The 24,462-nt window shown below is 38.4% G+C and overlaps 3 protein-coding genes across 15 annotated transcripts in view; 2 read left to right on the forward strand and 1 right to left on the reverse strand.

Moving 5' to 3' along the window:
• The window catches only part of STRN3 (striatin 3), a 117,236-nt gene extending 109,155 nt beyond the window's left edge, over positions 1-8,081 (forward strand). For 5 of the 6 annotated variants that reach the window (XM_082384109.1, XM_082384105.1, XM_082384104.1 and 2 more), the window contains 3 exons: positions 72-179; positions 5,315-5,401; positions 5,484-8,081. In XM_082384109.1, coding sequence (XP_082240235.1) covers positions 72-179; positions 5,315-5,401; positions 5,484-5,653 — 365 coding nt within the window. In that variant the 3' untranslated portion in view covers positions 5,654-8,081. The remainder of the gene's footprint in view (positions 1-71; positions 180-5,314; positions 5,402-5,483) is intronic. The other variant, XM_082384108.1, reaches the window with a different exon arrangement.
• COCH (cochlin) lies at positions 186-24,076 on the reverse strand. Of its 8 annotated transcripts, none has more exons than XM_082384138.1 (12): positions 23,992-24,076; positions 23,400-23,456; positions 23,255-23,305; positions 20,689-20,845; positions 19,361-19,494; positions 18,781-18,843; positions 17,962-18,006; positions 17,716-17,863; positions 15,034-15,137; positions 14,092-14,318; positions 13,401-13,917; positions 186-1,973 (listed from the first exon to the last, which is right to left on the reverse strand). In XM_082384138.1, the coding sequence occupies exons 2-12, from the start codon at positions 23,431-23,433 to the stop codon at positions 1,819-1,821; spliced, it is 1,635 nt and encodes a 544-aa protein (XP_082240264.1). In that variant the 5' UTR covers positions 23,434-23,456; positions 23,992-24,076; the 3' UTR covers positions 186-1,818. The 8 variants fall into 8 exon arrangements, with proteins under 8 accessions (XP_082240264.1, XP_082240259.1, XP_082240260.1 ...); XM_082384133.1 differs by lacking the exon at positions 186-1,973 and adding an exon at positions 9,444-10,497 and having other exon boundaries at positions 23,992-24,073; XM_082384134.1 differs by lacking the exons at positions 186-1,973; positions 23,992-24,076 and adding exons at positions 9,444-10,497; positions 23,813-23,926.
• Positions 23,432-24,462, forward strand: part of LOC309625854 (uncharacterized protein) — a gene marked incomplete at its 5' end in the record, with an annotated part of 100,260 nt that continues 99,229 nt past the window's right edge. The window contains 2 exons of the mRNA XM_082385912.1: positions 23,432-23,437; positions 23,546-24,303. Coding sequence (XP_082242038.1) covers positions 23,432-23,437; positions 23,546-24,303 — 764 coding nt within the window. The remainder of the gene's footprint in view (positions 23,438-23,545; positions 24,304-24,462) is intronic.

The following is a 24,462-nucleotide window of genomic DNA, read 5'->3' on the forward strand; positions in this document are numbered from 1 at the left end:
TGTACTTTTTTTAGATTTCACATTACATTGACGGTTTGAATTTTGGTGTATTATTCTCCTTTATTTTTCAGGTTTACAATCCAGTAATCACATTAACAGAGTAGTAAGTCATCCCACACTTCCTGTTACAATAACTGCTCATGAAGATAGACACATCAAATTTTTTGACAATAAAACGGGTAAGTAGGTTATCTTATTTTCTATATAAGATATTGACTTCTTGGCTTCAAAATTGCCAAGTTAAACTGATTTAACTCAAATTTTTGCTTTACTTAATGTAGCACACTTATAATATGTTAATTTTTATCCTTAAGTATATATAATACCTTGCTTACCTCTTATGATTTCTTCATTTCATGACAGTTATAAACCCTTTCATTTGAAATTTTTTTCTTTATATTCTGTTGTGAATTAGTATAGCAGAAAATATCTCTTTCTAGTATTTGGCATTTCAAATATGTCCTTAAAATTATTTCTCAGTGGATGAAATGATACAGTGACAATTGTTTGTTGTCATCTTTCCTCTATTTCTTGTTGTAAGGAAAACATACCAATTATATAGAAGTCAAATCAAATTTTAATTTAGCCATAGAATTGTTTGTTTAAGGACCTCTGTATCATCTGTCATTACCTAGAATACTACATAAAGTACTGTTTGCTCTCTTTCAGGAAAAGTCTGATAGCTAAGAGAGGCTTCTTTGAGGAGCTAAAATGATTAGAGGGGTATTGAAGGACTTCCAAATAAGAAACTTAAATGTTAATTGCAACATTTTTTTCAGGGCAACAAATTATCAAGCAAGACAGCAAATTAGAACTACAGATTTCTCTTTGAAGGTTGTATAGGACATGGTGATAATTTTTGGTCTTTAGAGTCTTACATAAATATCTTTGTTCAAATAACACTTTTCATGAACAGAGGTTCCTTTTAACTCAGTAGAACAAGTTGAGAAGAGAATGGATATTCACAGGTCTATATATTGCACAGGAAAGAAGATTCATATTCATGTGAATGTTCTCAGTTAACACCTTATCAAATCAATTCTTTAAACATTTTTATGAAGCCTTAAACATCTTCCACTGCTGCAAGAGCAAAGAGATAATTTCCTTTACTGTATTTCTAAAAAGATTCATTTCATTAATTATTGAAGATTTACATTTGTAAGGGGAGGTTCAGGAATTTTAGTAGTTATATTAAAAGCAAAAAGTGAGTCTCTAGAGCTGTTTTACTGGCAGAAATCAGAAATAAGGAGCCTGTAGCCTTTTAAATTGTTTACGAATTCTACCAATTAATTCTTGGTGTTAACCAGCTAGTACCTTATTTGTAATGTGAAGATAATTGAAGCAACAGGCTCTGAACAATGGAAAATTTCTCTCTCTCATTTTCTCTCTCTCATACACACAGATACACACACATACAACACTTGAGTTAAATTAAACTGTAAATTGCGTTGAGATGTATTGTTTTTTAAAAAAGTCTTCTTTGGAAAGTGGTAATTTATTTAAATGTGATAAACTAGAATATCCCAATAACTGGTGTTGATGGTTAGCTAAGTTGTTAATAATAGGGTATTATTCTATCAAATTAATAGTAAATTTCTTAAAATTTTTTTTTTTAATAAATTTATTTATTTATTTTTGGCTGTGTTGGGTCTTTGTTGCTGCACGGGCTTTTTCTAGTTGCAGCGAGCGGGGGCTACTCTTCGTTGCGGTGCGTGGGCTTCTCATCGCGGTGGCTTCTGTTGTGCAGAGCACGGGCTCTAGGGCGCATGGGCTTCAGTAGTTGTGGCATGCAGGCTCAGCAGTTGTGGCTCATGGACTCTAGAGTGCAGGCTCAGTAGTTGTGGCCACGGGCTTAGTTGCTCCGTGGCATGTGGGATCTTCCCAGACCAGGGCTCGAACCCGTGTCCCCTGCATTGGCAGGCGGGTTCTTAACCACTGCACCACCAGGGAAGCCCTTGAATTTTTTTTTTTATCTGAAACATAGAAATTGATAGTATGAATGGACTCAATAAGTATTTAGATTTTAACAATAAAAGTATATTTAGTATTTTGCACTGCACTGGCTACTATCATGTATAAGATGTCGTTTCTGCTTTCTGAGGGCTTATTGCCTGGGGAAAATAGTGTGTGTGGGTGTGCACACGCTCATACATGCACACACTCATGCATAATGCAGTAGGATAAAGGAGTCTTCATAGAGTGAAGGTTTGAGTGTTTCCTTGAAAGAATGGTAAGGTGTTTGTTTGTTTGTTTGTTCTTAAGTGAAGAAAATAGGAAATTCCAGATAAGGGCATATTTTGATTAGAGGCACAGCAGTGGGAACTTGGGCTGGAACAGAAGTTTCTTATAGGCAAAGCCAGAGAGGTAAGTTTGGAGAAGGACAGCAGAAACTACTGAGGTGAACTTTTCAGAGCCAGGCTAAGAATAATGGATCTTTGTTTACACTATGCACTATGAAAACCACTTGAATATTTGAGCAGGGGTTTGCAATATTGGTTTAGAAAGAGTATTCAAGCCACACTATATGGTAGACCCTTGACTTTAGAGAATTTAAAACTTTCAATTTGTACTAATTGTTCCAGAGAGATCTTCAGGGCTCATGATTTTTAAAATTTTGGTAGAGGGACAAATATGAATTGCATATGTGCTGTGCTCAAGAGACTTAGCTAGTGGGTGAATCTGGGAGAAGGTGTAGTACAAGTGAGGGATGTGGAGGAGTTGGAGGAAGAGAGTCTGAATTGGTTATGGACTCATTCATTCAGCAAAGCTTATGAGTATCTGCCATATCCTCAGCATACTTCTCCATGCTTGGTGAACAAAGATAAAATATCTTGTCCTCTTGAATCTTATAGACAAGTGGTATATTGCTTTCTGTGAGTGAAACACTGTTCTATTTGATTTATATATACTAACATGTTTGCTCTTCTAATAGCTCTGTAAGGTAGATATAGCACTATTATCTTCATTTTATAGTTGAAATAAAGGACTTAAAAGAAGTTATTCGTTCAGTGTTACAAAACAGAGAAAATTACAGGTTTGAGATTCAAACCCATGCAGTTTGCTTCCAGAGTCCACTTTTTTTTTTTAGTCTGTTTCTTCTCCATTTCATAGATGATCCAAGTCAAAGAGCTTAAGGTGCCAGGGAAGAGAGAACTGGTGACTGCATGTGTCCTCTGTTTCCTCAGTTATAGGAAGAAAGAATTAATCTTGGTGGGGGAAGAAGGGTGGTAGCAGAGCCATGGGGCAAAGGTAAATTTGGTTATATGTGAGAAGCTGCATGTATATGCTCCTGAAGGAGGGGTCCTAGTTGTTGGGAGGGGTCAGAAGCTTTGTGACTTCTGTGGTCACTAGTAGAAAGCCAGCATCCAGCTTGGTTCAGCATTGCACCTCTGTAAATGGTCCAATCTGAAGGTCACTCATATTCTGAAGTGACTTCGTGACTATGTAGAGGAAGGTTGATTCTAAACTGACTTTACATATCATAGTGAGGGTTAGTTTAGTGCACAGGCAGGAAAGCTGAAGTTAAACTTGGAAAATTATAGCAGCCTTAAAGAAATGGGTAGATCTGCTATTTGGTTGAAAGAATTCTTTGGTTTAAGACATGTTAAATATAGGAGATGTAGGATCATTCTCAGGAGAGAAGTCAGAACTAGATCTGTGAATTAAGAGTCACCATCACAGAGCTGACATTTTAAGGGAAGCTAATGATGCTTAGTAGTTAACCCCCTAATGTTTTGAGCTTATTGTGCTAGAGGCCAGCCATTTCATACTCTGGATTTTTTTTTTAATAGGAATATTGAGAGGAATGGATTCTAGAACTGATAGATGAGTTATGTTGGACTAATAGTATGTTGAATGATTTTTCTGTTTCTCAGGATAGTAGAGAAAAATCCTTAAAACTACTCTGTTAATCTTAGTATTGATGAAAAACAGACAAATGTGGTTGAAATGACAAGAGACTAATTTTGTCCTTAATTGATAATTGTTTAGTATTGCCAGAAAATGGCAGACTTATGTTTTTCAGAGTAAATTTTTGCACATTTGATTATGTTGTGGTTTTGTATTCAGGTCAAGGGCTGTAGCCCCATGGCAAATAACAAAAGTAGGTCTATTTCAAGTCTCAGTGTGGAATGTCATCAGGGAACAAGGAGCATGGCAAATGACTGTAAATAGAATTCTGGAGAAAGACCTCCATCTCTCATTAGGAGCAGCCCAGGCATTTGAGTAATAAAGATTCATTGCTGAATGAAAGGGGAGGAAATTTTTTAAGTTAGCGGTACTTGCTGTTTTATTCCTTTCTTGGATGAATCAATTTATGATTTTGCTTTCCAGCCATGAAGAACATGTATTGCCAATGCAGAGGCTGATGCCCTTGTATTTGTGCAACGCAACTTTGTATTCACAACTTGTTTTTTAATTTCAACTCACTATTGAATCCATTTGCTTGCCAAATCTTAATGAAGATATTCACTAAATTATGTTTTCCAGAATAGTGCTTTTGTTACTGTCTGGGGAAATCCAGAGTAATTTCTGTGATGTACTCCCACCCTTCTCCCCTTTCTTGTTTCTAATCTATAAAATGATTGACATTTCAGAAGATAAATGATGCTACTAGAATCTTTAGAGAGAAATATATTCTCTGGTGATTTATTTATCATTAACCCTGTATATAAAATAATCTTTACATCTCTGAATGAGAAGGATTCTATTTTCATTTTAATTCCCCTTTACATGATCTTAAGCTTTTGATGCAACCCTATAGTCATTATGTTTTCCACTATCATATACTGTCAGATTGAAGTCACACAGATGTCTTTAGGAGTTACTGGGAAACTTCTGCATTAGAATTAAAATTGTCTTTAGAATATTATTATAGTGGATGAACCTTGAAAACATTATACTAAGTGACAGAAGGCAGACACAAAAAGCCACGTGTTATTGTATGATTTCATTTGTATGAAGCATTTAGAATAGGCCAGTCCATAGAGAAAGCAGATTAGTGGTTACCAGGGACTTGGAGGGGAGGAATGGGGAGTGACTTGCTTAGTGGGTACAGGGTTTCCTTTTGCAGAGATGAAAATGTTCTGAACTAGATAATGGTGATGGTTGCACATCATTATGAATGTTCTAAAAGCCACTGAATTGTACCCTCTTAAATGTTTAAAATGGTAAATTTTGTGTTATGTGTATTTTATTACAATAAAAAAATATTGCTGTGGTGATATTATTTTATGTCGATATTGTATTTTGGTTTCTGATCGCTCAAGTTAGTAACTATTTAAAAACTTAATCTTCTCTGTTATGTTTTATTTAGGTAAAATGATCCATTCTATGGTAGCTCATTTGGATGCTGTTACAAGTCTAGCAGTAGATCCTAATGGAATCTACTTGATGTCTGGAAGTAAGTCTGAACTACCTGTACTGCCCACAAATTTTATAATAGAACTGTTACTCAGTAACATTTTTCATTTATTCTTTTACAGGCCATGACTGTTCTATTAGATTGTGGAATTTGGACAGCAAGACATGTGTGCAAGAAATAACAGCACATAGGAAAAAATTAGATGAATCAATTTATGATGTTGCTTTCCATCCATCAAAAGCATATATTGCTAGTGCGGGGGCTGATGCCCTTGCCAAAGTATTTGTGTGAATCAACAAAAACTCTCATCATAACAACAGATTCGCTTGGACACAGAGGGTCTGCATCACTGCCATCAAAAATGTTACTGATATGACACTACATGTGATCTGCCTGATGAAGGCTATTTGGGGCAGGCATAAATTGGTGGAAATCACATCTTAACATCAGGCTCATTAATTTAATTGTAATTACTGTATTTCGTGGGACAAAAAAGGACTCCATTGTTTGTGGCCTGTACTGGATATGAACTGAGCGTATGTCTGTCTTTTAGGTATCTTTAAGCCAGTGTGGAGTCTGATCTTACAAAAAGACTTTTATTTTGGACTCTGTGTGCTGCCTTAGGGTTAGGAATGTGGTGCTCTTGTTGGGGGGAAGTGAGCTCCAAGAGTAGCTTTTTTTCATCTCTTAGTGATCTTCTGTTTATCAGTTGAATGCCACAGATTCCCTTTTAAACTTATTTTGCTTTAAAAAAAATAAAAAAGAAAATTTAACTTAAAATATTTTAGCATTAGTTGCACAAAATGTTTGGATAAAATTCTAGTTTTTATAAGTCTTTTTATATATTTAGCCTGTCACAACAGTGCTCAAGATTGTATTGAAGTTTTTCTGCATTATACAACCCTGAAACACAGAGATCTCACTGACCCGCTGCCGTGTAAGCACACTCTTTCCTTCTTTTGCGTAATACAGCTCAGCTAAGTCTTTCCATAAAGATGCTAAATCACCTTCAACATCACATAACTGTCTTCTTAAACCAAGGACTATTAAGTGTATTAAAATGAAACGGTGGGGTTTAGTACTCCAGATGAACTCTTAAAAAAGAAAAAAAAAAAAACTAATCTTGGCATCCTATCACTATGTGATATTTTGTACATCTTACTGTATTTACAAGTTTATTTATCAAGGATTATCCATCTTGCTAATAGCCTATTATTTATTTCACTTTTTGTTGGTCTTTATATCCTTTTATTAATGTGCTAAAGGAACCTGTATATCTATTTTAGAACTCTTTGAATAGTCTAAAATAGACTAAAAATGGAGTATTTTATAGTTTAAGTTACAAACCAAGGTGACTCCCCCCAGATACATATCTTGGTTTACCATGATTCCAGAGAAAACTATCTTGTTTTAAAATATTCGGAGTAAAATTTTATTTGCATTACAAATAGGATACAAAAATAGTTGAATCAGGATACAGAAATCTGCTGTGTTTGGACTAGTTATCCCTGTTTTATTTTTTCAGATGTGCTTAATTTTATGGTGTAACTAAAGATTTTGTTTGTGTAATGCATGATTAAGACAATAAAGTATTTTTTCTAGTCTTCCAAAAAACTTTTCTGATCAGTTTGCGAGTTTTGATGAGTTTTGTAAGGTTTTTGTTTTACAAACTATGAATCAGCAAATTTTTAAGATTGTACCACATAGCGAACGTACAGCTGTTGAAAAACAATGTATATAAAATGCATATAATAAATATTAAATTGTGTACCTGTATGTTACTGTTGGCTACATTATTTTGTGTTGAATAATAAAGTGCAATACTTTACTCTCCATTAAAGTAGGAAATGGAGATGATTTCTCAGTGAGTCCTTCATTTTTATGCTGTTCTTTTAAACTTTGTACTGTTTATTGATACTCTAATAAGATTAGAACAGTTAATACTGTTAAGAATGCCTTTCTAAGTATTTCACCCCATTTGGGGATTTAAAAATCTTCTATTGAAGTAAGTTAGATAATTCAAAATAACCAAAAAAAAAAAAAACAGATATGCAGTTTTAAATCATTTCCTTAAGATACCCTATTACTTTATTAAATCTGAATTTCAATTAATAGTGTTGTCTTTCCTATCTAGCCAAACCTGTTTCCCACTGAAAAGTTCAGCAGAGAATAAACTGCATTGTTCATTAATTAAAAGTTATCCTCATAAATGTTAAGTATTAATATCTTCAAACTTTTCCTTCAACAAGGTAATAATCCTTTTTCTTTGAAGGGAATTGCAAATGCAATTAGAAGGTAACATTAGAAAACTTAACGTGGCAAAATTCTATTTGAATGCCTACTTCAAAAAAAAAAATTACATTGTATGTACATTGAGAAATTTTGTCACCTACCATAAAAATCGAAATGTCAATTTTAGTCATTGCTGGTGAAACACTAAAAGTTTTCAGAAATTTTCTTAAAATATTGGTTTTTTTGGTTTTCTGAATTGAACATTCAACTTAATGAACAAATTAAAGAGGCATTTCTCTTCCTTCCCTTTTTTTATTTTAATAATTTAGGAACAAGCTTTCCAAAGCTAGTATTGTTTCTGGCAGCTGTTCCAAGCCAATGCATTACTGTTTAACTGAAATGTGATTATCATCATTGCAATGCATAAACATTCATCTTTTTTGAAATGTATTAAAACTGAAATGAATAAAAATAGTATATATGTTTATTTTTATCTACTTTGGTTGTATTTTCTCTACAATATTAAACATTTGGAAGAGACTAAAAGGATGCAAAAAGAATATCATTTGTGTGCTTCCATTTGTGACTTAATGGGAAATTATGTAGATTCATTTGACTATTAAATGGTGCTTTATACGTAAAGTTTAAGAGTATTTTTATATACAAACTTTAATATGTCGACTTCCCCAATATTTAATCATAGTCTGCTCTTTTCATATTTATTCATGTACAAGTTATCCACTGAAGACCAACATCTCATTTAATGCATTAAGGTTTATAAATAGGCTAGCGTAACAAATTTAGGCATGCTTGCAAAGCTGAATTATATCTTTTAAAAAATCCTCTTTTACTCTATTTTTAGTTGTTAACCCTTTATCTTGATTATGTTTAGTTCTAAAAAATAATTAACAGTAACTTAAATATAAAGTGTTCACTTCTACTCTCTTGCTGCTCTTTAAGTCAAAATATTAGCTTCCCTGGTTACCTCAAAACTTTGTTCTTTATAAAATTTTTAAAAGAGCTAATGACTAGAGGCTGGGTTTTCATTTAATTTTTAAAGGAGTGGTATTCTCAGCTGACAGTTGTCTATTTATTGGGAAAACAACATGGTAAACCCATTTTTGTTAAAATTCTCTTCGTTACATGAATCGGTCATATTTGTAGCTTTATAAAGGGTGGGGGCAGTGGCGGTCAGGGGAGTCATGACTTCCCATATTCTCTTTGGTCAAATTTTTATGTAGTGTCAAAGGCAATTTCAGTTCTGCTCTCTGATACATAAGCTTTTACACAAGCTGTAAAATTGTTAAACTCAAAAGATTTGTTGGAGTATAAGTTTTCCAACCTTTCCAACACCTTTTTCAGGTCAACTGGTTGTAAACCATTTCAGATAGGATCAGTGTATGTGTGATGGGAAATAGAGTGTGCAGATGAATGAGAGAGAGGATAGATCCTGTCCTTAGAGAAGACGGGCAGGATAAGATATGACAGCACTTCCGTCGGAGAGCAGAGTTCTTGGTGAGGTGATGATAGTTACATAAAGGGAGTTTTGATCACTTTTCTTAGGAACCAACTTCACAAGGATGTTTAAGTAAACATACTATTAATTACAAAACAACTTTGTTGAACCAAGTAATCAACTGTTTAACCTGGTACTGGCTGTGCATAATGCCTAGAACAGTAGGCATTCAATAAGTAATTGGAACAGAAAATAAATATACTTAGTCTTATTGCATGATTTTAAGAAAAAAACTCGGTCTTTCCACAAGAAGTGGTTAATGTATCAATAGAATTTTTACCATGCCCTAGGGGGAGACACTTGGAATAATAAGAAGTAAGGCACCTTAGAATAAGTCACTAGCAGTTTTATTGCTTCAACAGTCAAAGTAAAATATTCTTTCCTGCAGTTCTCTTTGAAAGGTGTGCTTTTCTTTAAAGCTAAGTGTTTATAAGTGGTAAGTAAAAATTTACCAACTTAATATTTTTTTCAATACATGGTTGACTTTTAGAGTATAAGCCAAATATATCAATGCACATATAAAATTAAGGCTATAAATAGAAAAATACCAGGCAATTCTTCTGTCTTGTTCAGTGTGATATTTGTTGTTACCATGAAGGTACACTACAAAAGAGGCTTGATAACCTAAATTGCTTCCATTTCATCTGTAATTATAACTTTTAGTATGTTAAGTAACTTTTAGTATGTTAAGTAACATCTTAAAACCAGATTGTTGACTGGTTTTAAGACAACATCTACTTGGGTCAATATATATTTGAACTAAGTTGAGCTGTTTTCTATTTGTTTCTCATTTTCCTTATATGTGTTTCTCTTTCATTTTCCTTATATGTGTAATACAGAATTAGAGAAGGAATGTTGCTTTTGGTCTAAATATCAGCTGCTTTTATTGAGCTATAGAATTTGCATATGTATACATTTAATATGCATGTTAAAATAGAACTCTTAAAATTTTAATCTGCGATATCTCCTCTTTCCTGAGTTTCTAAGGTTCGTGATTATGAAGCCTCAGCAGAGTGTTTTGAACAATCGAGTCTGAACTGTAATTAGAAGGTAGCTTTAAATGAATGCTTATTTGCTTACATTTTTGCCATCTTTAGTATAATAGTTTTGTGTCTGATCTTAGTATGCTATATAGTATTTCAGTATTACTAGAAACAACTTATACATTATATTCCCTTGCACTTTTTCTTTCAGTTGTCAAAATGTCACCATTATTGCTGGGATTCTAAGAAATCTCTACAGATGCCTCTGATGACATCAGAAACAATTGGTTCTAATCCTGTGAACTCTCTTGTGAAGAAAGCATGCGACTCCTTTGGTTTAGAGGCCATATCTTTCAGGTCATCCAGAGGTGCCCAAGCCACACCAACAGAGAAGATGGTGATACCTACAATGGAAGTATTTTTAAGTCAATTAAAACCAAGTTCCAGCTTACGTATAAAATTGCATGTATATATTTTTCACATATTAGTACGCAGTTGCAGACAAAACTGCCTTGTAATGCCTGAAGAACTAAATCCCCTGTACCAAATGTTGGGCAGGTTTTAGCAGTAATCGTGATGAGAATGGCTAAACAGTTTGGTCAAAACCACAGGTTTTGCCATCAGTGCAATTTACCACCTTAACATTTGATAAAGTTCAACATCCATTCATGATAGTACACAGTAAGCTAGAAAGAGAAGGAAGCTTTCTTAACCTGATAATATCTACAGACAAATAAGAACAAACCCTACAGCAAACATGCTTAGTGAAATGGTGAAAACTTCTCCAAGTTTGGCATGAGAAAGGACCGCCTGCTCTCATCACAATTAATTGTTATACTGGAGTCATAGCCAGTATAATAAAGCAAGAAAGAATGACACTAGAAGATGGGATATATAAATGATAAAAGTTTTCTAAGGTTCTTGCCTTGTCTGGGGAATGGTGACGAGTCCTCTGTGAATGATAACTTTCTCCCATTTCAATATGTGTTGCATTAGCAAATTGGCCAATAGTAAGAAACTGACAGGGACTTCTCTGGTGGCGCAGTAGTTAAGACTCTGCCTGCCAATGCAGGGGACACGGGTTCAAGCCCTGGTCCGGGAAGACCCCACATGCTGTGGAGCAACTAAGCCTGTGTGCCACAGCTACTGAGCCTGTGCTCTAGAACCCGCAAGCCACAACTGCTGAGGCCCACGTTCCCAGAGCCCATGCTCCGCAACAAGAGAAGCCACTGCAGTGAGAAGCCCACGCACTCTGCAGCATAGAGTAGCCCCTGCTCGCAGCAACTAGAGAAAGCCCACACACAGCAGTGAAGACCCAATGTGGCCAAAAATAGTTATTTTAAAAAAAAAAATTGACAGTCTTTAATCCCAAAGCAAAAGTTTTCTGATGATGAAAACAGCCAGGGACTTTCCTGGCAGTCCAGTGGTTAAGACTGCATGCTTCCACTGCAGGGGGCTTGGGTTTGATTTCTGGTTGGGGAACTAAGATCCTGCATGCTACATAGCACAGCCAAAATAAAGTAACAAAAATAGCCAAAAAGAAATGTCTATGAAGTGTAGACTACCATCAATCTACTGGAGGAAATCCCCCATAAAATTTTGAGAGTTTCTGAAATAGTTACTCCCTTCTATCCAGCTTCATCACCCTTCTAGTGGTATACAGTGATCAGAGTTGTGAATACTTAAGACATAAATAAAGCAGGTTTTGATGATGTAAAAGCTATTTGAAACAATTACTGATTTATCATCACCAGCTAATCCTCCCCTCTCCCTGGCGAAAGAAGTCAAAAAAATTTCTCCCCTTCAGTTTTCTTCACTTTTAATTCTACATTCAAGCTCAGATTGTCTAGCTCAGGCCCAGTATATAATTACAGTTAGAAAACCAAAACAGCTGTGCCCTAGCCCTGAACACCTATCCATCTTCTGGCTTTTGTTAACTTTCACTTTGCTATCACTAAAGGATAACTTTCATGAAAATAGTGCGGCCCAACCTCCTGAAGTTCAATTAATCACATAGGGAGAATATATTTGAATTTATTTAGTTCACTTTATGTAGCCTGAATCCAATCCTGTTAACCATAAATGCAGTAAGCTACACTTTTAAGGAGTATGATAGCAAAAAGGTCTTCAACATAAGTTAGTTGAAGAATACATTAAGACAGATGTATAAAAATAAGCCATTGTATATATAGCTTAAATTGCATGTATCCATTCTCTATTCTACTTAATAAAAACAGTATTCCATCAATACCTATAAAAGTACACAAGTGCATTAGCAGAGGTGCTAATAAATGTATAAAAGGAAAAGTCATTAGGAATTAAATAGGGAAAAGAAAGTATAGAGGAGTATAGAAAAATGTAAGGCTGTTCATTCCCCCGCTCCCAAGTTAGCATTTTTGTTTTTTAAATATTATTGGACTCCCAATCACTCCGTTTTTATCCCAGGAAAGGGAACCTCAGCTTTTTCTTGGCCTGTTGATCTCAGCAACACACATGCTAATGTCTTCAGGAACTAGTGGCCTTTGCCAAAGGTAATATTAAGGTTGGGGTAAGAGAAAGAACCTTTTTATACCCTTTTATAAGTGTTTCATTATCTCAAGGGGGAAAAAAGACACTGAAAAGGAAATTAAGTGGAATAGGGTTAAAGTCTTAATTGGTGATCTTAGAAAACTCATGCCAGATTGAAAACTACTAAAAAAAAAAAAAGGATAAATTATCAAATAGCAGATTCATAGTAAGTTATGATAAACTGTAATTGTGGGGTTATATATTCCAAGTGTGAGCCAAACATGAACACCTGTAACATATTTCCTTGACCTATGACATAGTTCTCAATGGCAATTCTCCCCAAAACGCAGTGGTTAGGTAAGGATTCAGCCAGACTTGCCTGGGTTTTGTTTTGGGTTTTTTTAGAGGATTACAAATTCTTTATTTTTTTACTTTTTTGGCCACATCACACAGCATGGGGGATCTTAGCTCCCCGACCAGGGATCGAACCAACGCCCCCTGCAGTGGAAGCGCAGAGCCTTAACCACTGGCCTACCAGGGAAGTCCCTGCCTGGATTTTAATACTGGCCTCACCACTTACTAGGTGTGTGATTTGGGGAAGTTTGTTTCCTTATCTGTAGAACGAGATTTAGTAGGGCTGCTTTGACAATTAAATCAGTTAATATTGGGTAAAACTCTTAGAACAATGACTGCCATCCTGTAGATGTTTGTTCAGTCAAACACTTAAGTTTATATTTACTCCTAAAATTCACTGAACCTCTCCCCAGTTCCCTTCCCAGACAAAGGACAAGGACCTTACCTGCATCATGTGCAGCAGCAGCAGGCCCTCGAACATCATCATAGGACTGCCCATCTGTGACAACTACCAGGAAGTTCTTGTTGGGACTGTCCCTCATGGGACCAAACACATTTCTAACAGTAAAGGAAATGGCATCACCAGTAGCTGTCCCACCACTCATATAGCGGATGTTTCTGATAACGGCTAGGACATTCTCTTTGGTGCTATAGTCAGTGAAACTGAATTCTGTGCGCTGATCGTAGGTGAACTGTACGGCAGCTATCTTGGCACCAATGTCTGAGATTTCAAAAGTCTTAGCTATGTTGGAAACAAATTCAAGCATGAGGCGGAAATTACTTTCTCCAATACTACTGGAGCCATCAACTAGAAAGGCGATGTTCACTGAGTTATAACAGGTCTTGCTGCACATCATTTGCTCATGAGTGCAGAGCTTCTGTACCAGAGGTTTTACGTATTTTGTGGTGCCAAACCAATTGGGCATGTGGTAAGAGAAGAAGCCATTATTCCGACAGACAGCCTAATGGGAGAGACACATAAAAGATAACCAAAGGAATCAAAAGTTGTTTCTTTAAAATTAGGAAACATTAAATCTTGAATCTTCAAAGTTAATCCAGATATGGGCCAGTCAGCACTACGCCTAGAGGTCCAAAACTGAATCACTACTATAACAAGACACCTCTCAACTACTTACCTTGTCAACAAATGCAACATCCTGAACCATTCCCAGTTCCTCAGGGATAGGCTTAGCCACAGAAACTATAAATACATTGACACCAAACTCTCTGGCCACAATGCCTGCTTCCTCGATGTCATCAGAAGGCCAGCCATCAATAAACACCACCACCACTTTGGGAATCCCTTTTCTCACTCCAGTGTCTTCTGTGAAGAATTTCTGGGCAGTGTGCTTCAAGGCTTTTCCTAGGTTTGAAAAAGAAGCAAACTGGAACGGCACCACTGCTCAAAATGACACTTCTTTTTCCCTGTACGAACTTGATGCCTCCAAGTTTAAGAATTTAACTTATGTAGAACTCAGTTCTTTAATATATGCATCAGATGGGAAAGTTTAATTATCCATCATGCCTATTTTTTGTCTTCACAACCCACATTTCTTCCCCCATCACCTACCTCCCAGAGCATTACATTTCCTTTCCTTACATCAATCACCAGTCAGAAACATAAACCTGACTCCCACTTCTGTACTTGTGCTCTCTATCTAGCTCCTTAGTGACTGATGAGTACCTCTACGGACTCAGAACAAGAAGTCTCCCCGCAGAAGGTCCAGCATTCTATTCTAGTTCTTTCTGTCACATCTGCATTCATTAGATGAGTCTGTTGATCTCTGCTTCTTTTAAATATTCTAAACAGGTACTTCTCCAAAGTGACATCTGCCCTACCTGAGGATTATAAGTCACAATGTCTTATATTTTTTTTAAATGAGCAATACCAATAAACCCTTTGGTACATTTTCCATTATAAATTAAATATCTCAGATATCAAGTGCAGACCTAACCAAGATCAGTGCCAGGAAGAAGAGTTTCACTTCTGCTTATATAAAATAGCATAATACTGTCTTACATGTCTGATCATTCATAACCCTCTCTGTGTTACATCCCAGATGCCAAAGTCTACTTACCTGTATTGGAATTACCCCCTCTGAAACCTACTTCCTTTATGGCAAACAAAACATCTTTGGCTGATGTAAAGTTTTTCAAGTAAAATTCTATTTGGGGATGTTCACTAGGCAAAAAAGGGAAAAAATGTTATCCAGGGAGAATTGGAAATGTAAAACAAACAAGCAACATTATATACCTTAAAAAAAAGTCTTTAAATTGGACAATGCCTAAGTTTCTTAATTCCACAGCATACAGCCAACTAGGGTATATTGCATCCTTACTTGAATTTTTAGGGTTCTTTCAAAAAATGTAACAAAAACAATTGCTACCTTGAGGGTTTATTGTATTCTGGGTAATATGCTAAATACATACTACATGTATAATCTCATTTCATCATAACTGTACAAGGTAGGAATTATTATCCCTATTACATAAATGGAGGCCCAGAACACTTAGGTAATTTACCCAACAAAACATAACCACATTTTAAATTCAGGTTTGTCTGGCTCCTAAACTATGTGAAGCACCTGAAACCAGGTGGCTCAGGGCACTGGGCTTAATGGAAATCTGCAGAGTTGGGCACCAGATAGTAGGAACATAGGTGGGTGTGAGTCTAGGTCTGCTCCAGTGGGGGACCTTGGAAGCCCTGAATAGTCTGGGTCTAATAACCCAGGTCTCTGGTCAGAAGAGGCAATTTCAGTGACACTAAGGCCAACATTTTTAAAATGAGAAAACTTACAAGCAAACAAATTATAAAGTATTATAATATTGAATTTTTCTTATGATAAATGATATTGACATTTGCTAGTCTTACAATTATGTGTATTTTAATAGATTTGGGATTTTTCATATTTAATAGTAAAAGAATTTCAGCTTTTATAACTTTGTGTTCATTAGCGACCATGTTGAGTGAAAACAATTACTTAAAGCACAATTTGTTGTGTTTAAAACTTTTAGATAAGTCAAAATTTCATCAGTGCAAAATTTTAAGATCTTAGCATTATCAATTGCCATTAAGTCAAGATTTCTGAAGGAAATAGCACTCATTGTATTTCTGCATACCTGGTGGCATGATTTCTGTATATTTGGTGTAATGGTTGGGTCACAAAATCAGTTTTCATGAGTCGATAACCTTTTTATTTTTATGGTCACTTTTCAACTATCCAAATTATTATTTATGAGATTTAGTCTTATTTTTGCATCCTTAATGAGACATTCTCTTATTCTACTTAAATATAAACACTTGACATAGTTTATCTATTCTAATGTTCTTCCTAAAATAGAAAAATCATAAATCAGGAAGTTTATAAAGAAGCTAGTCTTTGTATGCGTCTACAAAGTAGTGTAGCTTTCCTCTTGAAAAAGAGTTAGGTAAAAACAGCAAAGAAAAAATATTAGAAGAAAAATATTGAGGGGAATTTTCCCTATGAGATGTTAAAATATACACTAAAGCTTCAATAATCAAAGCATTGTAGAAAAGATGTTAGAATTAGCATATGGATCAAAGAAATATTTGTCTAAAGTTATAAATTGATATCACAAATGAATGGAATAAGAAGCTCATTTTTTTTAAGATATGGGACAATGGTTAAATTATGTATAAAACAACAAAAAGATTCTTACACCAAAAAAAATTCTAAGAACCAATTGTAAAAAACAAGATAAGAACAAATGAAATATAAATATTTGTAATACTACTTGTGACACCCTTACACACAGCTGATAGTAGTTTAAACTGAATCAACTTTCTAGAAAGCAATTGAACTGTTTATTTCAGAAGCCTTAAAAATATCAGAACCCTTTGACCCAATCTCACTTCTGGGAATCTAGCCGAACGAATTTATCAGAGACGGCACAAGGATGACATAAGGATGTTCAGCACGGTGTAATTGTGAAAAAACAATAGAATGGTTAAATAAATCATGCTAAGGAACACTATGAAACATCATTTTTTGAAGAATATTTGTGATACTGAGCTCACAATGCCCAGTATTGTGAGCCTTGGTATTTTGATGCTCAAAATAATGAGGGATTAAAAAAAAAAAAAGCAGGCTATAGGACATTTTTATAATCTGAGCTTTTGAAAAAGAAATACACACATATGTACCATCAAATATTTTCTTAAAATACTGAAAGGAAATACAACATTTTACATTGATTATCTCAGAGGGGTATATTTGGGAAATTTGTTTTCTTTGTGTTTTATATGTTTTTCAAGCTTTCTCTAATGAGCATATTATAATCCTAAAAGACATCAATAAATACTACTATACAATAAATAAAAGGTTAAGCTTCAGATTTCCAATCAAGGGAATATGGAAAGAGCTAAAAAGAATAACGACCGAATACGGAGGAGAAATAAACATCACTGCTTCCTCCTTCAGCGAAGAGAAATTAGGAATTGAGCAGAGCAGATGTGCAGAAGTAATCTGTACGAGCAACAAGCCTTTTAGCCTACCTTCTGGTCCTCAAATAGATAGCATATAATTCTCTAAGTCCTTATATTCCAAAAAGGAAGCACTTATACTGCCCAGTCTGCTCAGGCAGTCTTAAATTCTGACTTTATAATTTGGGAATCCAGACTGTCCACACCTCAATTTGTTTATATTGAACCGAAATGAATGTACCTACTAAAAGGATTGATCATTTGTCATCATTCAAGACATCATTCAAGTCTCCTCCCATTTTAACAAGGTTGGTACCTGGCTTGAACAAGGCCCACGTGCGGTCCTTCTGTTCCAATTCCCAACATTAGAGCCACTTTCCCAACAAAATTCTTCTGTAGATTAAATCGGCGTTGCCCGATATTAAAACTTCCATCAATCAGAAATGCAATGTCTGCTTTACAGTCTGTGAACACCCAAACAAGTCTTTCCATTAGCAGTTTCAAGAGAAGGGAGGGAGAGAGAGAAAATGTTATATTCCCAAATGGATATCCGGACTCTTACCCTTATTGCCAGTTTTCTTCTCCGGTGTTTTCTTTAGTCGTTTACCTGAAACAAAAAAAGCACCTGGCATTAGCAAAAGGAAGACAATTCCATAGAAAGAGACCACAAGGGAAAAGCTCATGATAAGGAGTGTCATTCTTGAAAATATTTTTTAAAAAAATTAATTTCCTCATCATTTTCTGGACTAGGGAAGCAATACCCCAACAAAGAAACAAGTCAGGACTGTAGTAGACGTACATATTTAATATGCCTCCAATCCAGGACTTTGATATCCCAAACCCACAGTTGAGGTAGGATTGGAAACTCAGAGTTAGATGCTAATGTTCTTAATTTCTTTGAATTTAAAGTTGCCACAGTCTTAGAAAGGGAGATCCCTGGCTATTTCTCAAATAGACATGCACTCATTTCTTTTATTGTTTTTTTTTTTTTTGACCACAACAAAAGCAACAATGATTGCAATTACCAAACATGAAACACACTCATACTATGTCATAAACTCATTTCTTTTATTCATATGACAAATGGAACTAGAAGTTCATGGTACTTTTACTTAGACCAGTTTCTAGGCATAGTTTATCAAATCAGGGAGAAATGGTAGGACTTCAAGAGAATGTCTAGTAGCAGAGTTTATAAATGAAAATAAAAGAAGGATAAGGAATTTGAAATATAAAATTGAAAGTTTCCCTACGCAATATACCAGTAAAGATATTTGCTTTGTGTTTCAATATTTTAAAAAAGGAAAGCTTTTATCAATAACACTTATTTATAACTTCCTAATGCTGTGCCAGGCAACTAGGAGATAGGTTCCATATTTCATACCTATTGCTGGACGTGCTGTGGACACTGCTTGTCCTGTGGCTTCCTGGGTACCACTTTTGCCTTCTGTTAAAATAAAGAGAAGACTATTTTTTCCTCTTTCTTCCTTACCATCAAAGCATAATGAATCTAATTTAGGGTTCTATAGGATGATAAATGTAATAGAGTGATGGCAATTGCAAGAGTAATTGCTGCATGCTAGTTTCAAAGAACCAAAATGGATTCTCATGTATTGTATCGTATTTTTAAAAGATCACCATAAAATGAATTCACATTCATTCACCCGTTTTTTTGAGTTAGGGTTATTTGGTAAATGTCAGGGCATTCTGACTGCAGGCAATTCAATTTTCTATTGCCATCTTCTGACAGCAAGATAATTTTTCCCCCATTTACCCAAGTTTGGCTTGAGTGTGTCCTTAACCCTTCGGATCCCCTGACTCTAACCCACAGTTGACCCTTCCAGTCTTGATCACAAGTTTTTCCGTCAGAGTCAAAGAGGTTGAGCTGAGAAAAGCAGAAAACTTTTTTGGGGGTTGGGGAGACAATATTTACACAAAAGTAAGAACACTTTAATTGTACCTACTTGTCACTGTGAAAGAAGCAGACCATCTGGAAAGCGTCTGAGACTGGATGCCATTGGCAACTACTGAGGAATAGTTTTCTCGACCTGGTAGGCTATAGATTCGTACGGGTCCCCCTGAGTTGCTGATTACCCCCCTGCAACACAAGAATAACAGCTGAGACTCTATCCACACTTTTTCAGGGGCATTTGACGGACTTATATTGCCATACTGCATCTATTATTCTGATTAATCAAGAAAATAGTTCAGGGCTTCCCTGGTGGCGCAGTGGTTGAGAATCTGCCTGCCAGTGCAGGGGACACGGGTTCGAGCCCTGGTCTGGGAAGATCCCACATGCCACGGAGCAACTGGGCCCGTGAGCCACAACTACTGAGCCTGCGCGTCTGGAGCCTGTGCTCCACAACAAGAGAGGCCGCGATAGCGAGAGGCCCGCACACCGCGATGAAGAGTGGCCCCCGCTCTCCGCAACTAGAGAAAGCCCTCGCACAGAAACGAAGACCCAACACAGCCAAAAATAAATAAATAAATAAATAAATTAATTAATTTTAAAAAAAAGAAATGAAAGGTTAAAAAAAAAAAAAAAGAAAATAGTTCAGCAGGGAAGCCATCTAAGGATGCTGTCAACCTTTTTAAAAACTTGCTTACACAGGTACAAAATCTGCCCAGGGAAATGGTTTTGTGCTGTGAAACTTCTTAAATGTTAATAAGGACACACTTGCAGTTTTCTGTTCCCTACAGCTCAGAGGATCAGAGTTAAGAGCGCCAAACAGTTTTCTAAAATACCTTAACTACATGTCTTTGAACTTCATTTTTTTAAAAAAAGTGTCGTACTGGCCATTCTCTCACAGGACAGGAGAGTGGTGATGAATATGGGCTCTGGAGGCAGACCTGGGCTTTCAGTCCCAACTCTGGCACTTGCTAACAGTTGTGGCCTTGGGCAAGATACTTGACAACTCTCTGAATTCAGTTTCCTCATCTGTAAAATGGAGTAAAATTGTACCACCTTGTACAGCTGTAGAGTTCTCGTGGAAGTTAAAATAATGGCTGTCATACAGTAAAAACTCAGTAATATAGTACATGATTAGGAATGTTTTTAGAATCACAGGACTCTAGCTATCCAGAAATAATGCAATTTGCCTTTAGTCAGAAAGCTTCCCCTATGTAGTTGGTGACTCAAGGATATCCAGGAAAACCTTAAAAATGTGTCCATCTTCTATGGCCAAAATTGGTACCAAAAGAAAGAAAAGGTGGGAGGGGGTGTCCAGATGGCTAAAGAGAAAGGGAAATAATCACACTTGCATTTCTCTCCCCTTGGCATGTTGGAGCTTACCTGTGGACGGCGGCACCACAGATGCTTGATACAGAAGCATATACTATGTTCCCAAACACGGAGAATTCCTCCAGAGGGCAACCCCCTGGACAGAGCACATCTGCTTTTTCTTTCCTGATGTCCAGGCCTCTGGTAAAGCACGTGATAGCAATGGGAACTGAAGAGAAAGGAGAGAAGTAAAAACCATTCTTAGGACATTTAGGGAAGTGGTGGTGGGGGAACCAGAATATGAGATTGAAATTTTACTTCCCTAATTTCTTTTTTTTTTTTTTAAATTGTTTATTTATTTATTTATGGCTGTGTTGGGTCTTCGTTTCTGTGCAAGGGGTTTCTCTAGTTGCGGCAAGTGGGGGCCACTCTTCATCGCAATGCACGGGCCTCTCACTATCGCGGCCTCTCTTGTTGCGGAGCACAGGCTCCAGACGCGCAGGCTCAGTAATTGTGGCTCACGGGCCCAGTTGCTCCGTGGCACGTGGGATCTACCCAGACCAGGGCTCGAACCTGTGTCCCCTGCATTGGCAGGCAGATTCTCAACCACTGCGCCACCAGGGAAGCCCTGCTTCCCTAATTTCTACATTTCTTTTTAAGAATATTGATGTAGGTACTGTTCCACACCATTCCAGATTTTAGCAAGCCAAAAATCAATTTTCCAATTTAATCTAGTTCTCAGACACTGTAAAGTCTAATGGGAGAATTTAAGTTCTTATCAGTTTGGAGATACATAATTGGAAATATATCAGAATTAGAAAATAACATTAGTCATTGACCATTTATTAATTCATTCTAGAAATATAAGAACCTCAACTCTGGTTACAACTGTGTACATAGTTGCCTGAGGTGAAGATATTAAATCTGGGTTGAACCTCTGAGGAACAATTTTATAGACACATGCACAAATCTAAGTCATCAATTGCTTCTGAGGGCCATTTATATCAGTTTTCTTCAAATGCAGTGCATAAAAATTATATTTTAATTTAAGCAAACCAGTAAAAAGATGTTTCACTTTACAGAACGTCATTTAGCTCAATCATTCATTTTTCAGCTGAAGTAATTAAAGCCATGGGGTTATTTTGCCCAAGGTCACACAGCCCAAGGAAAATTCTGCAACTCCTGCAGGACAGGAAACAGAGAAGTTAGTCCGTTCAGAATGGATCATTTTGATCTGAATTGAACCTGCTTATTTCTGCTCCAGATCTGTCCAGAGAGATATATCAGGCAGTGAATGCAGTTTTAGAAAGCACTGTTAATACTCTCAAGTTTTACATGGTCAACCCGACTAATAATCATAGTTTTTACTACAAAAGATGTTAGAGACAAGCCCTTGGCAACATGTAACAAGATAACTTAATACAACATATTAATTCATCAATTTACTGTGACTATTAAATTGAGGATGTTATTAAATACTATTTTCCAAACACTGGAAATTATGGTTATCCAAACCTTTTTGAAACAGATGGTATCCAAACGTTTTTGAAACAGATGTTAATCATTAAAAAAATTTTTTTTTTCTTTTTCCAAGACAGTAGTGCTGTCTGGTCATACTGCCCCACTGAGAAGCCTGCCTCTAGCAAGGACCCTCTTCTAAGAGCACTCTGTGCCCAGCTGTGCCCTGGACTGTACACCTCCATGGAAAGGAAGGCAGGACGCCATGGAAGGTACAGTGCTGATTCCTTAGCTCTGAAACACTCTAGATTGCTGGGCAAGTTAAAATCCTCACCAAGAACAGTAACCTCGTACCTAGGAGTTTCATACCTGTTAGCAAACAGCCTTAATTTTCCTCCCATTTTCGAGGCACCAGAGGCTCTGCCTTTAGCTGCCAACACTGACTTTAGTGTTTGTGTGAGGGGGCACTGAATACAGCCCTCTGCAATACTTACCTTCCTTTCTCCTTTCAAGAAAAATAAAGGATAGATTTTGAAAAAGAGTTTGCTTTTTACGTTGTATAAAACACACCGAACCACACACCCTGACTCGGACTTCTACGTGTGGAACACACTCTTTTTTAGACTCTCTCGAATATGAAATGGGCCCATAAATGTTGCTTTTTTTTTTTATTTTTTTTTATAGGGGTCAAACAAGATGGGACAACGACGTAAGCCTCTTTCACTCTCGAAACCTCTCTCTGTCTCTCTGACAGTCTGAAGGCCTCTCCCTGACCCCAAACTCCGCGGAACACCCGAGACTACGGCGCTCCTCGGTGGGGCTCAACGAACACCCCCAGCCTTGAGCTTCTGCTGCCGCTGCTCGGCTTGCTGGGGGGAGAGGAAGCTCCGGGGTTGTGGGTGTGGATGGGGGGAGGCTTCCTTCTCCGCACTTTGTGAAGAACGTCCCCATCGGACCCCAGGAGCCCCTTCCCGAGGGAGAAATGGGTAAGCGGGAGTAGATGGGCTGTAGGTATGAATGGGGTGCGCCAGGCAGCAGTTCCAACCTTCGCACCCTTCTAGCTCCGGCCCCCGGCCAAGGCCCAGGGGCTCCATCTGAGTGCGTTCCTACGCGCTGGCCCGCAGCCCCTCGCACCCCCCGGAGAGAGCCCCGCTCCCGGACCCGGGAACCCGCAACTCACCGGCTCCCTCGCTGCCCGCAGGCTCCGGCAGCAGCAGCAGCAGACAGACACCTGCGAAGAGAGGACAGCGCGAGGGCTGGTTCCAGCCTCCACCTCCACCTTGCTTGGTGCGAGGGGAAGAGGGCGGTGAGGGCCGCCTACCCACCAAGGCAGAGAACCGGGATCCAGGCTGCAGACATGGTAGTCTAGGGGCTGCTCGGACCTGGAAAAGAGGGAGAATGCAAGGGAGGCTCCCCGAGAACGGAGACCCCTACGTCCCCACCACACCGCGCCCGCCCCCCGCCCCCTCAGGGATCCCGCACCCCTCGGAAACCCAGGAGAGGCCGAGGAGAGGAGGAGACCGAAGAGGCCGCTGCCCGGGAGCTCGTGCCACTCTCAAGCTGGAGGCGACGCTCCGGCTGCAAATCGAGCCAAACTCAGAGTCGAGGTGCAACCCCGGACCAGGGAGGAGGGTGCACTCTGAAGACAGACAGACAAGCTGGGAGCGACAATGGGAAGACACGAACAGGCAGGCGTCAGGGACCCGCACGCCCGCGCCGGACGCCGGGGGCTCTGCACTTGAGTCGGGTCCGCCAGGCTGCGCCCGAGTGCGGAAAGGGAGGCTCCCACGGCCGCTATAAAGGCTGGGCCGCGCGCATGAGCACTGCGCGGGGGGCGCGCGGGGAGGGGGCGCGCGGAGAGGGGGCTGGGAGCTGGTCCCCCGGGACCGGGCGGCGGCCGTCCAGCTCCGCCCTCACCCCCTCTCCGTTCCGGTGTGAGGCCGCGCCGAGGCGCCACCCCGCGGTGCGGGACTCGGCCACCTGGATGCCGCGTCCGTCCCTGGGGGAGGCGCGAAGGCCCGGCGGAGGGCCGGGGACCTCGCCGGCCCCGGCGTCAGGGGAGCCGGGACGAGTGTGGGGCGGCGGCGGGAGCGCGCGGGGAGATTGCCCGACGTGCGGCGACCGGGCGGGGCTGCCCGAGGGAGCCGGCCTCACCCGGGCTGGGGAGTGGTGGTTCCCCGCGCACAGTCCCCGCGGCGCCGGGAACGCGGGGCCCCGGAGAGCTACCAGGTACACGCGGCCTCAGAACAAACTTCCCAAATCTGTGCTCCCGTTGAAACAAAGTTCGTACTTCTGAAGTCACGCCAACCTGGGTTGGATAAACGCATGCCCTGTATTTGTTAGAAACCCCATCAACGGACTGGTTTTTCTTCGGATTTTAGGGATCCA

This window comes from Balaenoptera borealis (assembly GCF_965194805.1).
Source record: "Balaenoptera borealis genome assembly, chromosome: 3".
Lineage (NCBI taxonomy): Eukaryota > Metazoa > Chordata > Mammalia > Artiodactyla > Balaenopteridae > Balaenoptera > Balaenoptera borealis.